The following is a 24138-nucleotide window of genomic DNA, read 5'->3' as shown; positions in this document are numbered from 1 at the left end:
TGATTTTTTTCTGTTTCTTCCTGCTCTCAATTTCATATCTTTTCACATTTCACGGTATTTCACAAACATGCAAAAGTTATTTTGATTTTTGTGGCAATTTCCTGTAGCCTTCTAGCTTGGTATTTTTTACTCTTCTTTACATTTTTTGTGGAGTTTCTTTCTTAAGTTGTATGCTTCCATAATGTGTTTAATCATCAACGCAGGTCATGTATTCTATTTTCATTTTAAATATTTAACAAAGGCAGACTAACATTTTACTATTTATCATATGAAAGATTTAAATTCAAAGTGAAGTGATATGGTGGTGTGATGTTCAGTTAAAAATAACCTTTATTTTAAACAGATACCTTTGGTGTTAGATTTTCCTGGCAAGCACATTTATGAGAACTTTTCTAAAATTAAATGGCTATTTGTGAGGATGCATGTTAAGGGTCCATGGCAGTGTGCAAGTTTTTAGGTAAAAACAGTGAAATTTGTTTTATTTGAGTTGTAGGTGCACGTGGTAGCATAGCCAAGTGGTCATGAGGGGTTGATGGGGAGATTGTCATGCATTCATGTGCAGAAGCTTGCAGGTCAGCTAGTTTCCTCACTGGGGATCAAGCACCCAATCGAGTCTAAACAAAGGACAAGCCAGGACCCCCATATTTTACACCTTGATCTAACTGCTAGAAACTTCTTTCAGCCTAAAATAGTTCAAATCCCAGCATATTGACACTTCCTGGTAAAAACTAAATATTTTTTAAATGTGACAGTAAGTGGATAGCATATATAAAAGTCATACAAAACCTTAGGTGTTGGTACCAAGACCACAGTGGATGTTCAGACTGACAGTGAGCACTGTGCTGTTCCCTCAATGCCCAACTTATCTATCAGCTCCCAAATGGTGGACCTCTACTGGAGTGATGATCTGTAAGTGCAATGATGCATAGAATCCTCATCAATTTTTCTGATGTAATACATGATCATGCTGGTCACACCAGGCTTCTCATTCTACATATCTGGCCATACATACGACAACATCTACACCACTGTAGGTTGTAGCAAGATGATTTTCTTAGGGGTTCTTTGTTATTGAACCTCTACCATCATAAACAAAATTACTGTTTGGTCATGTGGGTACCTAGGAAAATCTGTGTGAATAGTCCACAACAAATTAATACAAAGTGTTCATTCTGATGAGGATGGGGGGTCATCTGTTTGGATGCAGTGGAGTGCTAGTTAGGGAATCCATTCGATTCCGAATCGATTACCGGGAACCCGGGATTCCCGGATATTTTTCATTCCCGTATTCCCGGGAATGAAACTGCTCTAAATCCCCGGGAAACCGGGAACGGCCAAGCTCGCATATATAGTGTGTAAAAGTGTAAAAATCGATCAAGAAATAACAGAGTTATAGTTGAAAATAATTAAGTGGCACAGTTTTTTGGCCCACGATGTTGTGTTTTGCAGATCGATTCAGTCAACCAGCAGCAGTTGTCAGTCTCCTGGGTCCGACTAAGACTGAGCACAGTGGACTGGGAGGAGTCTGCACTCAGCAGCTCACAAATGCCGGGACAGGGCAGACTTCATTGACGTCTGTCAGACAACAGCTTTGAACTGCTACTTGAAATTGCAATGTGTCAGTCTGTTGCATCCTCGTTATCTGTGCCAAGAAACTTGCCATCACAGAATGATGACAAGAAACTGGATGCATCAGTAAAAACTGAAATGGCGGTGTTTCAGAGCAACGGCAAGCACGGGCGTTGTTTAGAACAAGTGTATCAGTATCTGATCAGGTAGATCGCGTTGCATTCAAAAAATACATTTTTTAAACATTAGTCTATCATATATCCTCCCTATGGCATTTGCCACTTGATTGACATACAGGGTGGCCAGTCCGAGATCTCTTCCCTTCTAAAACACTGGTCGTCCCACATGCACCCATACAATCAGATTGTGATTCAGACTATGAATGCCATGAATGTAATTACCCCGATCGACATGCTGTCAAATAAACAAACCACACGCCGTAGCTTTGCCTCCGACGCTGATGTCTGAGGTTGGATTCCCGTTGGTGCAGTGAGTGTGTATGCCTGATGAGCCCAGAATTAGGGCGAAACATGTGTCGCGTACTCTTTGCATTATTTGACAGTGAAACTTTGCAACATTCTATGAGCTGCTTCTTGCAACTGAAGAGGGCACCATGGTGGATGTTTGCCGACACAAGCATTACCTGGTATGTAACCACCCATACAATGAGATTGTGATTCAGACTACAAATGCCATGAATGTAATTAACCCGATCTACATTCTGTCAAATAAACGAACCACACGCTGTGGCGCAACATAACGGGTGACACATGTATCACATACGCTTTGCATTATTTGACAGTAAAACTATGCAATATGTGTATATATATTATATATATATATATATATATATATATATATATATATTATATATATATATATAGCATTTTTAATGTAGGTTGGTCATTTCGACCTGGTCATTTTAAAAGTAGCTCGCAAACTGAAAAAGTGTGGGCACCCCTGGATTAGATACATGTATTTATATGACAGCATGAACTGCTTGTAGATAAGGTTAGTCTTTTATTGATGTCAACATATTGCAGTAGTTTTATTAAAAATATGTGTCGGTCGTTCTAAAACCGTTCACATGTGAGATTCCTGTGCACTGTGTCATCCCCAGGAGCCCGGGATTCCTGGGAATGACATGTGGGATTCCCAAATTCCTGGGAATGGATAAACCCGTCCGGGAATGGATTCCCTAGTGCTAGTCAAATACCAATAGTATGCGAAAGTGCATGTTATTCCAGTTGTGCATACTCAACTTCCGGTGGATGTGATGTTGTTTGTAATGGAACATAGTAAAATCACCAGTGTTAAAGTAACCTTTAAAATCATGCAGAAAGAATGTTTCCATATATACAATTAAATGTTAACTAATGGTGATAGAAACTTATATCTTCTTTTCAGCCAAAATGAACTCAATGGTGATGTTATTGTGAAATCTTTCTTTAACTTTGGAAATCTTTCTCCACAAACCTCTGTTTACCAGGGTCAAGAAAATTAAGATTTTAAGTACTGAAGATGCTGCAAAGAACGTCATTGTTTCTGATATTTGACTGTGATTCTGGACATAAAAATTAGGTTTCTTTTTTTCCTTGAAACATGCAAATTAGTACTGATACTTATATAAGTTATTTTGTACTTATAGGTCTCACTGTCAGAAATGCTCCCCAATTCTGTATAAGTGATGAGCTTGTCTGTTCAACAAACTCCGAGAGGTCCACATTCACAGATATACTTTGTATCTAAGGCTTTACTGTATATACGTTTTAAACTTGGCAATTTCATTTAAGTATTAATATACATTCAGAATATTAGTATTAAATGGTCTTGAAATCTTACTAATGTGTTCAAATGCTGCAGGTTGACATTATGGAGTCACAACTGACCTCTTCCTAAGGCTGTTCTACATCATCAAGAAATAATGACAGAAGCAGTCCTGAAAATTATAATTTGATGTAAAATTTATAGGTAAATATAGAAATTATCAAAAAAATGGTGCTAAGTGGCAAATACCGGCCAATACTCTGCAAACTGCAACTACGTGACAAAAAACATATATGATTAAAGCAATAGACTGGCAAAACCTTATTAGCTCCATAGCTTCCTAAAATAGTAAAAATAAATTAAAAGCATAAAAGAAAATACTTTCCACTATAATAGATATGATACTCTGTGTAAACTGCAAAAAGTTTAAATGAAGGAAAGAAGATATAATTGCAAATAGCCAAAAAGGGAAGAAAAAAAAAACTTTCATTAAACACTATTATTTACAAACACTAGGTTAATTTTGACAAGAACAGGTCATTCGGCCACACAAACTCATCAATCCTGTTCAATTGATTACTGTGTACCTATGATATTTATTCAATTTGTCTATGGTTCTTGTCGAATAATTTATTTTAAAGTAACAGGAAGGATCCACTGTACTAATTCACCTTTTTAATTTATCCATCCATCCATCCATTTTCTAACCCGCTGAAACCGAATACAGGGTCACGGGGGTCCGCTGGAGCCAATCCCAGCCAACACAGGGCACAAGGCAGGAACCAATCCCAGGCAGGGTGCCAACCCACCGCAGGACACACACAAACACACCCACACACCAAGCACACACTAGGGCCAATTTAGAGTCGCCAATCCACCTAACCTGCATGTCTTTGGATTGTGGGAGGAAACCGGAGTGCCCGGAGGAAACCCACGCAGACACGGGGAGAACATGCCTTTTTAATTTAAAACAGTTAAATCACATCACCCTCTTTTAATTTCTGTTTGCTTAAACTGAAGATGTATTTATATCTAACATTTGTACTTTTCAGTAATTTTAATACTTTTCATCTATTTATTTACATTAAATTTCATCTGCTACAAACCTGTGCAAGACTGTATCCTGCCGAGATCCCTTCATAATCATACAGCTGCATTTACTTTATCTGTCTTTGATTACCCCTACTTTAGTATTTTCTGCAAATTTAACCAGTTTGTTATTTATTTTCTTACTGTTACATTGATAACACTAGCAATACACAATGTCCAATCTAATGATTACAAATGTCTTTGTAATTATGAATAACATTCACATTACAATTGCTTACATGGAGTTATGGAAGAAAACGGAATACTCCTGTTAAAAAAGAAACATTTACAACCCACCCAGGATTCTTGCAATGTTAGAATGCTAGACCATGCTTGTCATGCTTCACAGAAGGTGTTTTCTGCTTTATCAGGGCGCTATTCGCTCGGTCACTAAGGAAAACACTTCTTAAAATGCAGCAAAAATTGCCACTATGTCAACTGACATTAGGATAAAGCTTCCTTATGGAAAGTAAGTTGTTGTTGCATGTTGATCATATTCTTTTTTTCTCTGGACAGCCCCTCTCCTTACTCTTCTTCCCTGTAGTGTTACAAACTTAAATCATAGTCATATTATTTTGGCTTTTTGATTATAGAGAGTTTGTTTTGCCTGACTTTTCTTAATTAATGGCTTTCTTCTTTTTACAAATGTATTAGGAGTTTGTCTGACTAGTTATATTTTGCTCACTCATTTACTTTGCAGGAAGACCTAATTTGGAACAAAGCTGCCATAACTGTATATATGCAGAGTACTCCCATTTTAAGTTATTTTATTGCAGTTCTACTATTAGTTCAGAATTTCTAAGTTATACAAAGAGCAGTCAGCAAGTACTGACTGATCAGGGGGGCTTAAGTCAAGCAAAATATCTAATCACAGGAAAACCTTGAAAGAGTAAAGTGCATGATACATTGTCTGAATGTGGAAGAGTCAAAGGACACCTTGAAGCTGGAGATTGAGACTGAACTGATTTGGTTTCCATTCATTGTCTAAATGGGAAGTGTGAATTGGTGCCTTAAAACTATCTTGAGAACTGACTTGAAATGGCAGACCTCTAGCCTGCTTGGTTGTAATTCTACTAAATACTGACTTGAAGGGCATGAAACTTGTGCAATACATTGTTTTTTATATTATGTTTGTAATTAGGTGGTGCTGCTGCCTCTCAGTAAGGAGACCTGGGTTCGCTTCCCGGGTCCTCCCTGCGTGGAGTTTGCATGTTCTCCCAGTGTCTGCGTGAGTTTCCTCCGGGTGTTTCCTCCCACATTCCAAAAACATGCATGTTAGGTGCATTGGCGATTCTAAATTGTCCCTAGTGTGTGCTGGTGTGTGTGTGTGTGTGTGTGCCCTTTCGTGGGCTGGCACCCTGCCCGTGGTTTGTTCCTGCCTGGGATTGGCTCCAGCAGACCCTCGTGACCCTGTGTTAGGATATAGCAGGTTGGAAAATGACTGACTTGACTATTTCTAATTATTTAGACCACTTTGCAGAGATCAGTTTTACATTCTTTTTGACAATGTCAAATAAAATCTGAACAGGGTGAATACTTTTTATAGGCATTATTTTTGCCGGTTATTTGTTTCAAATAGGTAGTGGTGATTTGGGAATACTTGGGAAAGAAATGTGAAAACACTGAAGGTCAAGTCTAAAAAGACCAGAGTTACAGCTGTAGGTGAAGAAACTGAAAGAGGTCTAGCACTCTCCTACAGACAGATAAATATTTAATAATCAGACACTCTTGCTTGTACAGCTCATACTCTTTTGCACTTATTCATGGCTGGGTGAGCGAGAAAAATAGCAATGACTTGCTATTTCTTTTTTAATGAACAAACTTTGCAAAGACTTGACCTATTTGTTCTGGAGCCCAAAGAGAACCCTCCTTAGTTTATAATGGCATGTAAGTATCAAAATCCTTGTTGCCTGTATCTGCTCTCTACCTGTGAGAAGACATCTCACTAGCAGACTCCTTACTGCTATGGGCATAGCGTATAAAAAAAAAAGAAACACCCTTCTGTTCAAAGGGGAATTCTAATCTTAACCATAACAGTTTAAAACTACTTGTAACAGAGTCTAGCTATGGTTCCTCATGGATTCTAGCCACACTGAAGAAAGCAGAATAGTACAATCATATGTAAAAGCAAAATATTTAGCTTGCTGAAACAAAGAATGTAACTGATGATCACAAACCTCAACAAATCTGATTTTATGCTAGCAAAAATGGATCACAGTCTAAGACCTTGAAAGACTGTAACTGTGGTACAGACAGACACTGCAAAGCAACATAACTAAGGGGCCAAAAGAACACACAGCATGCTGTGCTACCTCTGGTGCCACTCAAATCTGTCCATGGGCCCTGAAGACTTCAGGACAAAGTATTACCACTAACCTTTCAGACAACAGGAACTGGACAAAGACTAATTACTACACTGTACTTATGATTTTTGAAGCTAATGTTGTCTATAATCTTGTTGGTGTAGAAGCTAGTAAATAAATTATTGTAGTCATTGGTGTCATTTAAGCTAAAAGCAATAAGCTACATTTTGTGTATAGTGGTAGTATTTAATTTATCTGTATTATCTGAGCTTGCAGCGTCTGATTGAATTATTTTACATAGTGATGTGAATAGTACTGTTTCTGTAGTTTGTTTGGGATTATTTACTAAAATAATGTCTGCTGACAAAGCCAGGTAATAATTACGTGGAATGTTTGTTAATGAATCCAAGGTTCAAAAACCAAAATATATCTTTCCAACAACCCTATGTTAAGTTCTCTTCAAAATTTCCACACTTAAAGTAACTCTAGATATGTCTTGAGTGTGATTCCTTCAGTTTTCACAAGCACACTCCATATACTTTACTCACCCCTAGCCACTCTGAGTCTCTTACACTGAAGAACAAAGTGCTTCACCCACTTGGGATTTTCCAGTGCCAAACACACTCAGCCTCCCTGTTTAGCACTCACGAGGTGACATTTAGTTCTTTTTTACCCAATTAATAGCATTTTCCTTTTATCTTTTTCTTATTAATCCTTAAAGTCTTACTTAACTTGATTTCCCACTGCACACAAAATTTTTTCTTGTCTGACTCTCCAATAGACATACTTTCCTTCCACTCAAATGGTGAATATTCTTTTTATGTGGCTTCATAAGAAATACTTCCTGATTTTTTCATGGTCTGAGACGTAATTTTTCTTCTCAAAGTGCTGGACATTAAAGCATCTTTCCCTTTCAAAAACATTAAAAGGCAAACCAAGTGCTTTTTGAATAGTGAAACTGTTGCTTGACTAAGATGGAGATCACCCTGAAAGCCTCTGCCGGGCAGACAATTTACAAATATGTCACCCATGACGTAACCCTAGATATAATATTCAAAGGAGTAGAAGCCCAAGACCCAAAAAGAGAACCCCTTTAGAAAAATATCATCATAAACCTAGTCTGTAATACGTAAAATATCTTGCTATTGCTTGAAAATCCATTATTTTGCAAAACTTGACACATACTACTGTATATATGCTGCTGTGATTGTGGAAAATAATAATTAACTCTCACTTTATGTTGAAGATTCATAATTTCAAGTGAGGAAACTTTGATTAAAATATACGGTGAATACAAATAGAACTTTTAAAATATTTAGCTTCTTAAAAAAGTTTAGCTATAGAGCCTCTTCAGCAGCTCATTTTGTTGGCAAACTGTTCTCAGCATTTTCTTAACAATGTTAGATAGCGGTATTACTTGGCATTTTTGAAACACCTTTTTAAAAATAGAAAATCATTCATATATACTTTTTAAAAATATTTATTTACCTTTCCAAAGCTTCCTTTTCCCAGCATCTTATGCAAAACAAAGTCATCAATGGTAAACTTATGCTGCTCTTTCCTTGGTACGGCATATGTTGGAAAATCATTTTCAGGAGTTTCCACCTTAGGGCTTTCCCAAGATATACCCTGAATCTCTGGAAAAGAAAGTTAATAAACATCTAGTATCAAAAAAGTTAGACTTTTTCAGTTCAAATAGTTGACTTGAGACAAGTTTGCTTAGATGAATGAACTTCATATTTTTACCCATGTATTTCAAAATCAAGACAGAACATTTTAAGTGCTTGTTAGGTAACTTCATATGATCCACTAATAAAAAATAATATTTTTAACTGCAGGTAGAAAGAAGAAACAGCAGGTAGTATTGACACTTCTTATTACCAAGTTTGTTTTCAGGTTGAGTAGTGTCTGTGTTGTGACTTTACATTCTCTTGTCTGTGTAAGTGATCTTTCAGGAATCATCCTAATGTCCAAAGGCACAATGACCGTGTGATAAGTGACACAATGAGTTTGCAGGTGGTTATTTTTGTATACTGTGTGGTGTATGGCCAGCCGTTTATCCCGGACAATACTCCCAAGCCGCCAGGTGGAGCCCTCCCTGCAGTATGGAGGTTCCCCAAAGACCAGCAGGGCATCATGGACACTGCAGTTTTTATACACAGCCCTGCTGGATGCCATGGGAGCCACAAGGAGATGCTGCAGGGAGGAACAATGGTTATTTGCCTTACGCCCAGGAAGTACGTCAGAGTCACGTGGACAAAGGGAATGATGTGCTTCCTGGGTGAAGAAAAGAAGGATTTTTATCTGACCTGGAAGTGTTCCAGATCACATGGACAGAGAGGGTTAAACACTTCCGGGTTAAGGACTATAAAAAGGACTACAAAACACCAGAGCGTTGAGCTGAGCTGGAAGGGCCGATCGAGCTGGAGCAGCTGGATGGTGCTGTCTCTGGGAGCGATTCGGTCCTAAAGACCCCGACTAGTGTTATTAATAAATCTAAAGGGGTGCAGACAGGAAAAGGTCTCTTTTTATTAAATAAAGAGGCTCAGACTGTGGGAAAACCCCAAAGCAAACAGGAGATCCCAAAAATAAAACGGGGGTCTCCTGACAAGAAAGAAAAAAGAGAGAGTGAACCGTTAGAGGTGGCAGGGGATTCTTTCCCAGCGAGAAAAGGGACGGACCTAACGTTTCCCAATTGTTTTCAGTCCCACAGGGGGAGAATAACAGGAGGAGGGAGTCAGTGCTATGGGTGCCGAAGGTTGGGCCTCATTTGGCGAAACTGTCCTTGGAGAGAGGGGGACAAGCTTTCGAGTTGGACTAATATTCCCCTTGGATTCTCCAGGGAACAAGATATACGGATCAGTCAAGGCTCGACTGGAACGTCCTCTTGGAGAAAGACTTCCCTCTTGGGGCAGGCCACTCCGAATTATACTTCGTCGCTGGGATGGGAATACTGTGGTGTATGGCCAGCCGTTTATCCCGGCCAATACCCCCAAGCCGCCAGGTGGAGCCCTCCCTGCAGTATGGAGGTTCCCCAAAGACCAGCAGGGCATCATGGACACTGCGGTTTTTATACACAGCCCTGCTAGATGCCATGGGAGCCACTAGGAGACGCTGCAGGGAGGAACAATGGTTATTTGCCTTACACCCAGGAGGTATGTTAGAGTCACGTGGACAAAGGGAACGATGTGCTTCCTGGGTGAAGAAAAGAAGGATTTTTATCTGACCTGGAAGTGTTCCAGGTCACATGGACAGAGAGGGTTAAACACTTCAGCGTTGAGCTGAGCTGGATGGAAGGGTGGCAACGCGTCTGGGAGTGGAGAATTGGATTATTGTGTTAATTAGTGATTGTTTATGAGTATTGTGGAGGAGAGGGTGCTTTGTGCACTGTGGCAATTTAATAAAGTTGATTATTGGACATTTACCTGGTGTCTGGAGTCGTGGACAGGGGTTCAAGGGAGCAATAGCGCCCCCTATCTGTCACAACTGTATGCCATACAATCAGCTGACATCTTAACTATTGCAGCAGAGACAGAATATTTCTACTAACCCAAAAAGTATCATGGCTCAAAATGTTGTATCTATCTATCATTCTATCAACAAATGTCAGTGGTGATTTACTTTGGTATAAAGATTTTAGCAACAGAAACCATACCAAAAACTGACCCAAATAAGAAAATGTGTGACATATTGAAAACTCTATAGTAAAAAATAAAATAAAAACAAGAGGATAAAACAACAAAAATGATCAGAAAGTAAGTCCTGTCTGAATCCTCACAATAAGTTTAATACACTCTCTCAATTGTATGGCAGTGATAGGCACAGTGAAGCGCACTCTGAATGCAGTAGTCCTATAAAATCCATCTATTAAATTTAAAGTAGAGGGTGGCATGGCAAAATAATTTCAGGCAATGGAGCAGAAGTTAATCAAAATGCATCTAATTGGTTTGACTTTGAAAGAAAATATTTATTTAACTACTCTCTAAATGAATTGTTTTTTACTCCAGTAATAAACAATTATTGTCAAATTACTAGCAATCTGGTTGCTCATCACTTGCTCAAAATAAGGAATCAATGAAAGAAGCACTTTAGGCCGAGATGCTGCTCTCTGCATCATCCATTGTGAGGATGATTTTATATTCCAGCCTTCCTTAACTTACACACTATTTAATTTATGGAAGTCATTAAGATTTTCAACCTTAAGAGATGTTTATATTACCGGTGTGTTTTCACTCTTTTGTCAGCTATTTCTTGTATATGGAATTCCATCAATCTATCTTTTTTCTATTAATAAATTAGAACCTTTATTAAACAGAACCTGTGCATCTTCCATAATTTTCCATTAATATCCATGCTTGAATATTTTAGGTCGTAAATAGACTTTAATGTCACGATATGCACTTGAGATTATCTTACAAAATGCTTGGAGAGGATTTTTCTGTTAATATCTCAGGAATAGAACTTTTCTATTCATAATATACAATTTTCTTCAATCTATGCAGATGTCCTTTAAATCATCTTAAAATTGTACAGATCAGATTTATTCAAAGTATATCAATAACTTACCCTTATTGTGAACTATGTTATCTAGCACCAGGCCTACTAGGTCATATATTTGGTATTGTCTTAAATTATGACTATTTTGGGGGAGATATTTGATTATCTATCAGACATCTATCTATCATGTCAAACTTACACTTATTTGTGATCCTCTGATGGTTTGGCGTAAAAGCAGATGGGACTAGATTATGTAGGAATAAACGCTGTGATTTCTTACACTATATCACTAGTGTGTTCACAATTTTTTCTTAACTGGAGGAATCCTAATGCATCCTCTATAATTCAATGGGAAAAAGTTTGAAAAAAATCTATGAATAGAACAGTGTAGATTTTGTTTCTCAATATTGTAGGATTTTTTTTTTTAAAATGTCATTCTGAAATATCTGCCAGGCTCCTGCCCATTTCATTTTTACCTCTGGACTTCAAATTGCTATATTGATAACTCTCTCAAAGTGAAACTTTTATCAAATAACTTTCCAAATGGAGTAAGTGTTTGGTGTTATGATTTAATGCATTTGAAGTCCCTCTTTTTGAAAAATTACTTAGGTTGTATTTTTGCCTAGGCTTTGATGTCTATGTTGTAATGTGATTTTGGTAATACTTTAGTTTAGGTAATGCAGAAATGCATCTATTACTCATTTACTACTATGTAACATGACCTTAGCAGACACTTCTTTTGGTCCTTAAAACAGTGTTTATTTATTTCTACAATATGACCTACTAACAAAATTTCACTTTAGAGTGGTCTGAGGTGGCTTAACTGAGAGACATTTCTCTTGATATTGCACATTTTGTATAAGACCTGTGAATCCATCATATTAATAAGTAATTTTACCATCATGTCAATATGCCACACTGCACAGAGATGAATAAATAATCCATCTACTTATGTTTAATAAGTGTTATGAATTCCAAAATAAGTCTTTGTTAAGGTCTTTTTTGTACCTAAACTAAAGTGTAACTGTTACTATGTTTCTGGTTGCTTGATTATAAAGCTTTAAAGCTTAAAGTGTATAAAATGGTCTGTGAAAATCTCACAGAAAGGATGCAAAAGGAAGGCAATTTGCTGCCAGGTGTCAGAAGAGTGCAAATGAGTGTGTGAGTGTGAGTGTGTGTGTGTGGGTGAGTGTTACATCATGTTTGTTTCAGTTCAATTTATTTTTCTCCAAATTTATGATTTATCTATCACATGAGTGAATGGGAATGTATAATAGAATGGACAGTATTATGAATATTGTTAAAATACTACAGCATATTAAAAGGCTGCAAGCTGTAGATGCAGACCTTGTTTTGTTTACACAGTATGTTTAGTGGTTTGCTTTGTAGAAGATGTGTTTCCTGCTGTAGTGCCTTATGTAACACTTATTCAATGCTTCACAGCCCCCAGCAAATCGTACTGATGTTGAAGGCTAAACTGCTTGTCGAAAGTTAATTTTGGCTAGTGTTTTTTTTTTTTACATCTAAATACTGACAGAATCTCTGTCTAGTTAAGAAGTACAGATTCTTTTAAGTTTAAAATAAAATTCACACTTTAGTTATCATATAAAGTAAAGTGCTGTTCTGCGTTTTAAAAAAAGGCCTAAGGCTTGTGAGTCAAATCCAGTCCAAGTGAAGACACACCAGACCAATAGGTGGTTCGCTAATTCACCAGTGTCCTGGAGTGAAGTGGTCATTTAAAGAATGTGTAGAGTTTAGCATTGCAAAACACTTGGAGCTACTTTGTGGAGTCTAGAAGGATTATCCCAGGAGTTTTTAAGGCCACTTCTGACCATGTAAGTGATCTACATGCCTACTCTTGAAGTGTTTCTTGGCCAGGCCTTAAAAGCCTCTTCTGGCCACTGCACTACAAAGCTCGGAATTGGGAGCAGATTCAGGTAAGGCAGAAAGACAAGCCAGAGAAAGAGAGAATTTGCAAGGAAATAGCAGAAGAAGTCTAATCAAGGCACTCTTTGGGAGATATGTGGACCAGCCACCCTAAACCTTATAATTTGTTTAGGTTGGTCAGGTAAGTAATATGTTTATTATGTTCCCTAATACATTTGTACCACAGACTTCATTACCTTGTGCTCCTGCTTCATTTTAGGCATAATCACCAACTCAGCCCAAGAGGTCATTAAAGGCCTGGATCTTGTTTTTAATCCAAGACACTCACAAGCCCAGACACTCAGACTCCTCACTCAGTCTCTTGAGAGCCCCAATCAGAGCCTCCATTGACTCCACGAAGATCAAAGCATCATAAGCAAAGTCAAGATCAGTGAATCTTTCCTCACCAACAGATGCCCCAGAGCCACTGGACCCCATGATCCTGCCCAACACCCATTCCATGAAAGTACTAAACAGAGTAGGAGCAAGAACACACCCCTGATGAACCCCAGAATCAACTGGGAAAAACGCAAAGGATCTGCTTCCACTCTGCATTGTACTCTCAGTACCAATGTACTGGCCAAGCCTGATATCAGCAACTTTGGGGGGATCCTGCAAAGTCTCAGGATGTCCCACAGGGCAACTCGATCAACTGAGTCAAAAGCTTTACAAAAATCGATTGATGCGGTTGATGGTAGACTTCTTAGGCGTAAAACCAGACTGCTCCAGTCACAGGTAGGTGAGCAAATGATCAGGGATCCTATTGAGGATGACACTAGTAAGGGCCTTACCTGGCACCAAGAGCAGTGTTATCTCCCTGTAGTTGCCGCAATCCAGACGATCACTCTTCCATTTCCAGATAGGGATGACAACTCCCATTTTGCAGTCAGTTGGGATGACACCAGTCTCCCTTATGGAAGCAAAGATTGCTTGCAATGCAAGGAGGACAGCCTTACCACCAGCCTGGAGATGTAATATACCACAGATCCCTGCAGCCTTCCCTACCATCAGCTGGTTCACCACATGTGCAATCTCAGTGAGTTTGGGAGGTTTACAGCTAATTGGAGGATCAGCCTCAAGAACCATGGATCCAGAGATGTCCAACATACTACCCAGAGGATTGGTTTTAAACAGCTGCTCCAAGTAGCCAGTCCAGCGTGTCACAATTGCAGCGTCATCTGTAAGGACCATTCCATCACCCTCCCTGACTGAGACTCTCCGTGGAACAGATTCAAACGTGCGTAATGCATCGATTCCTCTCGAAGCAGGACATGGGTCACTAGATCATAGATGGTGTGTCACTTGCTCACAGATTACTCTAACAAACACCTCCTTATCTCCCCACAGAGCCCTCACAGCTGTCCTTCTCACAGCTGTTCTTCCTTTGTTCCCAGTACAGACGGGAGATGCCATCAAGCCATGCTCTATGACTCCTCTTCATGATTTCCAGGGTGCCTTGTGAGAAGAAACACCTCCTTCAGGGAATACCGGAGGAACTACCCTCAGCAACCTTCAGGATCTTGTCACGGAAGGTCTCCCACATCACATTAGGATCAGTAGTCGCATCCAGGTCTGCAGGTTCTACACACAATCTGTGTGTAGACTCATTAGATACAGCCTGATCTTGGAGTCCAGCCAGGTCCATCCTCATTTTCCTAGTAGGTGGTAGCCTACTGAACCTAAGCTGGATCTTCAGAGTAGCAAGTCTGTGGACAGAAATCATAAACTGGGGACTTCTGTAGACCCTGGAGTGTCATAGGAGCCTCTAGCATATGCCCATGAGGATGTGATCAATCTCCTTCACCGCACCACCTGTATTGGAGTACCAAGTCCAACAATGCGGCTTTGGGCACAGGAACCAGGATCCAGCAATCTGCAGCTTTTGCAAAGTCAAGGAACATGGAGCCAATTTCACCATCATCTCCAGACCCTTTGGGACCAACACAATCCTCATAACCAGCCCTGTCAGTACCAGTGGTCGCATTGAAATCACCCATGACTAGAGGAGTGTCACCTCAGGGGCACCTATCAACCACAAAGCAAAGTTGCGAATAAAATGGTTCCCTAAACGAGACATCATGCACAGCAGTCAAGCATACACTGAGACAACAGACAAGGCACCCAGAGAATGCCTTAATCTGAGTCTCATATTATGCTCATTGAAAGGAGTGACATCAGACACCATTGGAAGGAGCCGGTCCACCACAGCAACAGCCAGACCAATAAAAAGATCTCCATCTACAGAGATCGGGCCAGGTCTGTGCACCTAAGAGAGTGGTGCCACTGAGATGCAGAGTTTACGAAGCTCCTCCAACAGCAAAGGAAGATGCCCATCATGCCGGAGAGACAAGACGTTCCACGTGCCTACTTGGATGGACCGCCTTAAATTGGGACCTGAGTGCTACCCTGCAGTGGGCGACACCTCAGCACCACATCAGTTCTGATCCCCAACAGGTCTGACCCCATTGGCTCTCTAACGGTTTTGACTATTCTGGGAATGAGGCTCCCGAGGGCTTTCCTATATCCCCTTAATAATGAGAGTAGCCTTCCTATGGGGGACTGCAGCACAGCTACTCCCGCGGAGAGCAGAAAGTGGTCCTATTTGTTATTTTAGAGCTACGGGAAGTTTTTTTTTTTTTTACGGAGGCTAGAATGCCAATCCTGCCACCAACCACCAAGTTTTCCCTACAAGTTGGAGGACTTTGCATGGTGGATGCAGTTTAAGCTCATAAGGTCAATAATTTGATGGTGATTTTTTAAAAATTATGAATTTAATGAAAAACATTATTTTCTGTTTCAATAATCAGACTTCAAGTTAATTTTACCAATCTCTAAACAATGTGATTTGCAGTAGAACATGAAACAATTCTATAGTTTTACCTCTTTTTATGGAAACAGGAGCCTGCATAATCCCAGATGGCTCTCTGATGATACCAGGCTGACTAATATCCACAGGACCCTCCCGGCCAATGATCTCATTGTCTCTTTGACTTCGTGCCTAGAAAAAAACAAACTATAAATGTACAACATAAAAATATTTCTAATCACGACTTCCCACTTTTCAGAAAATTTAACATTGCACATAATTTTGCATGTTTGTTCAGGAAGCACACTTACTGAACAGAATACCTACCTGCTGTGTACTCTCTATTACAGCTAGTGCTTCTGCCATAAGCTTTTGATTCACACCACACAAATTGGCCACTTTCTTCTGACATTTGTGATGAACGTTCATTCCACACTCTACAAAATCAAACCATAAGACATTAGTAAGGTGTTTTGCTTGCTCACTTAGCACATAATTTAGATTTGCAGAGAATCAAAACTGAAATCAATTTGTTTACATATTAGATACAAACAAAAATCAGACACTTCGAATGATGGCTGCTTTCTTAAATAGGAAAAAAAGATGTTTTTGCATAATCTGTCAAATTAGTTAATACCAATTATTAGATGCTTATGATAAGTACAGTAGTTGAAGGTACATTATGCTATAAAATATGTTTTTAATATCATATGCGCAGATGCAATATAGAAACAGGATATAGCAAAAGGAAGAACTTAAACTTGTGCTTCATTGCAAGACAGGATCCCTTCAGGAAAGCAGAGCTAATTAGTGAACTTTTACTATGAAAATGAGAAGCCTACCCATACAAGTAATCCAATTGACAATAATGGAGCAATTTCATGATTGAAAAGGCATCTTTTAAAGATTTTATTCCTCTTGTGAAATAGGAGTTTCAGTAGCTACCAATTTGTAGCATTTTCTAGTTATTTGTATATTTTCTGTTTAACTATTTTCTCTTTACAGAGTTTGTAGCAACCTATGTTCCACATAAGGGTGAGAATTATAGTATTATATTGACAAATGAACTTCTGTGTTGGTAGATGATGTGCAAAATGAACCATAACAGTCAGCAAAAGGGGGTGTGCTGTTTTTTCCACTTTCTATATTGGTAATACAGTACATCAACACAATTTATATGTACAGTGCATAAACCAGTGAACAATTTTGGGGTGACTGGCAAAGAGTCAAAGAGTATTAGCAGTATATATCTATAATTTCAGCCTGTGTTTTTGTCCATTTTCAGTAGCAAGGTCTATTTTCACCTCCTAGAATGAACTGTCCAAAAAAGAATCCTTTTAAATATTCTTCCTCTTCAGGAGTTATCCCAAACTGATAGATCTGTAATCTTAACAAGGTTTTTTGATTCCCCCCCGATAAAAATGCACTAATTTTCTAGTGATGATGAGCTCATTCTTGGCAATAAGCATTGTTTATTAGAACAACATTAAATATATAGAAACAAAAAAAATCCTGTTTGACTTCATGACAATACGATGAGAAGGTCTTGTCACCCATTATACAAGCACATCTAGTTCCAAAAGAAACATTTATGAGATGTACAGTAACATAGCATCTTCTTCAATTAAAATCAACAGACAAAACTAGAAACAAACTTTTTTTCGGGGAATTCCTATATAGGTCTGATACCTGTGGATTCTAGAAGTGATGACTTCCTCAATATCTAACCTACCAGATATCACAAAGAACTCCAAGTCTTTGCTTTTGCTAGTAAGCTCTTGCTTCAGCTTATTTGCAAACACTAAACCCAGATGTCTCTGGCTCAAAACATGCTATAAACCCCATTTCTGGGTAAGAACTGGATTAATTCCTCATAAGTGGTTCTTCTTGGGATCATTAGTCTAGAACCCCTTCAAGTGGTTATGGGTATTTTACACCATCTGCAGAAGCCCTTACAGGTAAAGATCTTCATGGAGACTACTCAGTAGCTGAGAAAGCTGTTTGTGTAGAGTTTGCTTCATTAGGTTGTGTTGTAGTAGATTTCTTCAAGGAATGTGTGCTGTCAGATTAGATGGCAACTTTAAATTTAAGAATGTGTAAATCGCACTGATGTAAGTTTAAGTGTGAGTATTTCCACCAAAGAAAGCCTATACTCAAGTAGTAAGATGGAGAGATGACTGGATGGATACATTTTCTTACTGTGTTTATCAGTCATTTATGCATCTAGCTCAGCCAAACAGACTTCTTCTTAGGAAGGCAACATCTTTAAAATTGAAAGTACAATGCATTTTTTTCATTCTGTTTTTCTTTCACAATTCTTGTATATCTTTTATAATTTAGCTTAAAGCTGGAACTGCGTAAAAACACACAGAGTATAGCATGTAAAGCTATCCTACTGTAGTATTGCACTAAAATAAAAACTAATGCAAAAAAACAGGTCAGGTAACCTGTACACCACTTAAACTCTTGACCTGTGGCTAGTGGAAATATCTGGATGTCTCTGATCCGCAGAAAAGGGGAGAGATGATGCTATGCCAAGATCAAAATGTGTTTGTCATGACCCGCTATACTCCTTGCAGCTGCAATACTTCAACAACATCTACTATATACTGTATGAATAAATATGAGTCTGAGGTAGAAGAAAGCCATAAACCGGGATTCTTCTTGATTCTCTCAAGTATGAACATTTAAGTGTATACTCAGGTGTATTTTTGAAATATGCACATTAAGTTTAATCAAAAAAAGAAGAACATTTGCTGACAAATGGTAATTAGTCGAAGAAACTAACAGATAATTTAATGGTCTTATTTAATTAAAAAACCTTTAATGGAAAACATATGCACTCATTACTAACATAAAAAGCATTACAAAGCTTTTATCATATTACCTGAATAGAAGGAATATCAGTTGGAAATGTGTAGCATATTTGAAATGACAACAGACTCAATAATAATGCTTTTCACAGGTAATCATATTTATTAAAATTAAATGTGTTTTTTTTTCTTTTTTCCAGAACACTTACATTTTTCTTTTACTCAATTAATATGTCAGTCACATCTTGTGAAGGACAGAACTAAATAAAAGAGAAGTTTGGATGGTGGCATTGGCTTATCACTTGTTTAACTTGTCTTTTTGCAAAAACCACCATTTTTTTTTTTTAATTCTAGTACTTCTGACCTATTTGCTTGGATTTTTGGGGGGTGTGGAGAGATAGGACATGCAGGCAGTGGGTGTAACAGAACAAGATGAAGAGGACAGAAAGATATGGAAAAAGGTTATCCACTGTGGCAACCCCTAATGGGAGCAGCTGAAAGAAAAAGAAGAAGATGTTTCTGTCCAGTGCTTCATTTGTTTGTGGAAACACTGTGTATAACCATTTGCCACATTTATTACTCTGTCTTTGTCCAATATGCTTATGAACATGTTTTGGTTGATTTCTTCAAGTCAGGGTGCCTCTAGCTGCACTCAGATGACAGAATGTGTTGTTTTATGAGCTGGACAGGATGCCATCTCTCATACCATTTTCACAATGTGGCACAATCATGAAAGGATGTGCCGCCAATGTGACTGCCACTGATATCATGGTTGAATAAGCAGTATCTGCCCTCTATAGAAACTCATATAAATGGCTACTTGAAACATTTGTCCTTTGTATGATAAGAAGAACTGCTTACTTCCTTATTTTGGAAATGTTTTGCAGTCATTACCTCAAATGTTGGCTTTACCACAGAAATATCATTTAGTCACCGTAATTAAGTATTTCTGAATTTTACCTCCATGACATCTGTGGATAAGGCTAGGTAAAGAGGTACTGAATTTTTACAGTCATCATCTTAACGTAGGTTAAATCAATGTCTGTGGGATTTTAAGCCATAAAAATTCTTAACAAATATACTATTCTACTGGCTTCAGTCAAACTTTTAAATATCTTTTGTTTATTCTCATAAACAATAAAATTGTAACAATGATTGCATTATCCTGAGTAAAGAATGTGAGTCGAGTTACTTCTCTGAAAGTCTGCCAAAGACATAGTTCCACAAGCATGTTAGGAGCTTCAAAATGGAAAAAGGGGCCCAGATTAGAATTAAATTGATGCAATAAAACTATGCTTCACCTTCACATCTTTTGTAGCTCTGCTAATTGCTAAAAATTCCATGTACTGTTAAGGAGAATGAATATGAGTTACTGATAAGTGAACTAAGAATTGTTACAAATTTCCGACTTCAGTGACTTCCTAGGCAATCAAATCGGCATGTTTTCCATTTTCCACATGGATTTTCTCTGGGGAAGTCAGATTTTTACACAATTCAAAGACATATTTTATGTTGACTTGTTGTATGTCTGGTGGGTCTTCTTTTGTGTTTCCTGCGATAGGCTGTTATCTTATTTACTACTGCTTCCTCCACGCTGCACAGAAAAATATAGTTCTACACATCTTCTCGATGCATTTTAAATGGTTATAGGAAATATTATGTGATCACTTATACAAACACATTAAACTTACGATATATCAAAAATTAAGCCCATTTTAAGGGTGACATTTATCCTTAGATTTTTTTTTCGATAACAAAATCAAAAACTCACCATCACACTTTAGACCTTGTCTTGCAAGACCCCACAGAAGAGTTCCACAGTGTTCACAAAAGGTAGGACTCTTGTAATTATAGACTTTAAACCGATGTGGCATATCTATTTTAAACCTTTCTTTGTGTATCTATGGAGTAAAACAAAGGTGATAAATTCAGTCAAGAATTGTGTACATATCCCGTGTAATTAGAATTGTACAATTGTTTATTTTAAAAATAAAAATATACCACTATTTATTATTATTGCCATTAATGTTTTTCCTTCATTTTCACCAATAATAGATCTGTTTCAATATATTTACAAGATAAGGGAGCCATTATTAAAAAAGAACAACAAAGTAGAAGACATTATCTTTTAGAAATCTAATATGCCACTGCTGAATATCTAAGGAGGTGAACCTCATTTCCAGACCACTAAAGAGAAGCAAGCAAAAATATATTTGACATGACAGACAACAGAAGATAATTCAACTATTGCAAACTATTTAAATAAAGATTCACCTGCAGTCACTAACCAAAACCTACAGTGTTGTATGCTGATTTAGAACAGAACTGTCTACGATGAGCACTAGCAAAGATGATCTTATTTGAGACATGAAATGAGAATTCATGTAAACACAATAACATTTATCTATACATTTACTGAACCTATAGATAAACATTTAAAGTCATCTGTCATAAAAATACTAGGTGTCAAGATAGTGCATACTAAAGGGTGCCAGTCCATCTTTGAGAAATAGACAAACACATAAAAAAGACAAAGAGAGAATATGCAAACTCCACACAGATATTGATTGTGACAAGACCCACAATTACAATACATTTAGATTTGTATATTTTTTATTACAAGAGTGCAGTGCAAACAATCAAACACAACACCACATGATGTAAATGAAACCAAACATAAAAAATAAAAAGTAATACAATATGTCTCAAAGGCTTAAAACAAAGTACTAAAGATTTCAGAATACATTTTTGACTTGTAAAAAAACATCACAAGTAAAGCTCTATAAAAGCATTCATTATAGCAGGGTTGTGAGACATGACTATGTCTGGGGCAGACAAAGTGTCAGTATAAGAATATACCATGGCACACAATCAAAACTTCTCATGCATTTTCAGGAATTTACTATGACTGGGCAGTTGTATTTTGCATGGTTAAGTGTGAGTTAATGGGAGCAAGTTATCATATATTGTCAACCTAATAAGGGCTGTTTAAAAGGATCATAGGGGAGGGATATTGAAGGAAAATAACCTCCACTTCACGGCTGTAAAAACTGGAAAAATTCCTGTGAGCCCATCTTCAGCATGACGGTAAGTCTGCATCTTTTGGTCTCCCAAACATATAGCACTGAAGAATAGCTTAACTGTTGCCAGAATATACACTGGTATAACCAAAGCATGAGCTCTCGAACATTATTTAAAATATTTCTGTTTTTTCAGTAACATTGCCTGTAATTCAGGAAAAGTATACTAGTATATAAAATAATCTGTCATTACCCCGACAAGTTGGGAGGCAAATTGGTGCTGCTGTTGTTGTTTGAAATAACTGGCATAAAAGCATGTGCTATAAACAACAAGCCCAGCACTAGCATTAACTACACAAAGCACATGTTTGATGCCTCCTCTAGCCAACTAGAAGGTGGCTTGGGTGGCAGATACGATTTCATGATGCTGAAACAATTTAACATTTTAAAAAGTTACCTTGTCTTACTTCCTTCTGTGCATACATCAACCAATATCACATCACTGCTCCACTTAGATGATTTACGTGTTATGTGCTGAACCTGCATCTCTATGCAGTATCTCTTCATAACCATCATTTGGATAAGAGTATTAAATGATCAAAAGAAATATAAATCAGGGTCTCACAGTATTAAATTCCGCACCTGTTCCTAATTATGTTCTTTACTTTGTGGGTCACGATCTATAAATAGATGCAACCATACTTAATAAATTGGTGGTTATGCACTCACTAACAATCTGGTATTAGTGAGATGATATTTGAACAACATCCTGTTCAAGTTAACCATACATTCAACCTCCTAAAGTATAAATCACTAAAAACATTGCAAATGGTACCAATATGTTTAGAGAATTGTATGTCAATAGTATAGTTACATCGTTTAAAGAACCTTGTTCTAAATATTGACTCCCGGAAAAAACATTTTCTCATTACATGTAAGAAACTAGAAGCAATACAGCTCAATTCCCTAATTATCATCTATTTAGGCTTTATTATAAAATACTATTACTGATAAAGGAAGTATCTTCAAACAAAAGCAAGGTATTCATACAATAATACACTCTTAGACAACCTGAAACAGCATCTTTCAATTGAATCCTGACACAAAAAATGAAAATCAACATTTACACGCTGCCTCCACTGCCACACGCTGGTGCTATGTCACATGCTTAATCCTTTCTGGATTACAATTTTTCCATAATGTTTGAGTAGGTTCAGGGTCAACATACAGTACGTGCTTATCCTTTATGGTTCTTTTTCAGGTAATGCTGGAGGGAGCACTATTGACAAATGAACACTCTAATGTGGGGTTTTTCAAGATCAGTTGTGGGGAGCTCCATGGCTGTAGATTTTTATTCTATCCAGTATCACTATCAATGCATTCATCTCTTTTGCCATTTTCTTTTTAATTTACTTTTTTCTGTAGAGTCTGCTCCAAATTATGTACAGAAGCTGACACTAAACAAAGCAATGCATATGAAGTTGCAAACAACATTGAATGCTACAGGATATGAAGTTACAGCATCAGCAATGAAGTCTTTGCATTCCAACAAAAATAAATGTGAAGTTTAGCAATGAAAAGTCTTGTTTCACCCCAGAGCTCAGAAGGGTGCATCAGCACAAAGACTGTGCTTTCAGATCTGGCAATTGTGAGGAATACAGGAATGCCAAATATCTTGGAAAAAATAACCAATGGTACCAAAATAAAGTACTATACTCAGATAAGCCGCAGGAAGAATAGTCTGCAAATGACAGCGCATCAATCTGGGAAGCCTTAAACAGGTCACTAATTGCAAGAAGTAAACATAAAAAAGCATAAAAGGTGTCATTTTCCTTGGCTTTTCTCTACAAGAAGTAAACATCAAACATTTCTGCTGATCCAAGTCTGGCTAATCAGTTAAATCAATTTTATGGCTGCTCTGAAAACAAATGGGACATAAATCTACCTGATTGTCTCACTGCTACTACTGTATACAACTCTTCTCCTCAGCTTCCCCCTCCTGTCACCAAAAGACTTCTGCAGCTTATTTAAAAAGCAAAATATTAAAAAGATGCAGAACTTATTTCCCCTTCCACAGACCAGATGACTATAGTATTTGTAGATATTTTCACCCGATCTCTGAATTTGACACTGTTTCTGCCTGCTTTAAAACCTCCACTATCATTCCAGAAGCAAATAAATCAAGCCTGAATGACTTCAGACCAGTAGCTTTAACCTCTATGGTAATGAAGACCTTTGAAAGCTTCATTCTGAATTATCTCAAGAATGCTACAAAAGACTTCCTGGACCCATTTCAGTTTGCATACAGAGCCAACCTGAATTGAGGTCTGAGCTTTATTTACCAGCTC

At 37.7% G+C, this 24138-nt stretch overlaps 1 protein-coding gene across 2 annotated transcripts in view; it reads right to left on the bottom strand.

Annotated features, from left to right (window-relative positions):
- prkcq (protein kinase C, theta) overlaps positions 1-24138 on the bottom strand; it is a 108919-nt gene that overhangs the window by 27191 nt on the left and 57590 nt on the right. For both annotated transcript variants that reach the window (XM_039761327.1, XM_039761328.1), the window contains exons 9-12: positions 20542-20671; positions 16285-16394; positions 16032-16149; positions 8217-8365 (exon numbers count right to left, since the gene is read on the bottom strand). In XM_039761327.1, coding sequence (XP_039617261.1) covers positions 8217-8365; positions 16032-16149; positions 16285-16394; positions 20542-20671 — 507 coding nt within the window. The remainder of the gene's footprint in view (positions 1-8216; positions 8366-16031; positions 16150-16284; positions 16395-20541; positions 20672-24138) is intronic.

Source organism: Polypterus senegalus, chromosome 8 (assembly GCF_016835505.1).
Source record: "Polypterus senegalus isolate Bchr_013 chromosome 8, ASM1683550v1, whole genome shotgun sequence".
Lineage (NCBI taxonomy): Eukaryota > Metazoa > Chordata > Cladistia > Polypteriformes > Polypteridae > Polypterus > Polypterus senegalus.
The sequence above is the reverse complement of the archived record's forward strand: the minus strand, read 5'-3'. Positions and strand labels throughout refer to the sequence as shown.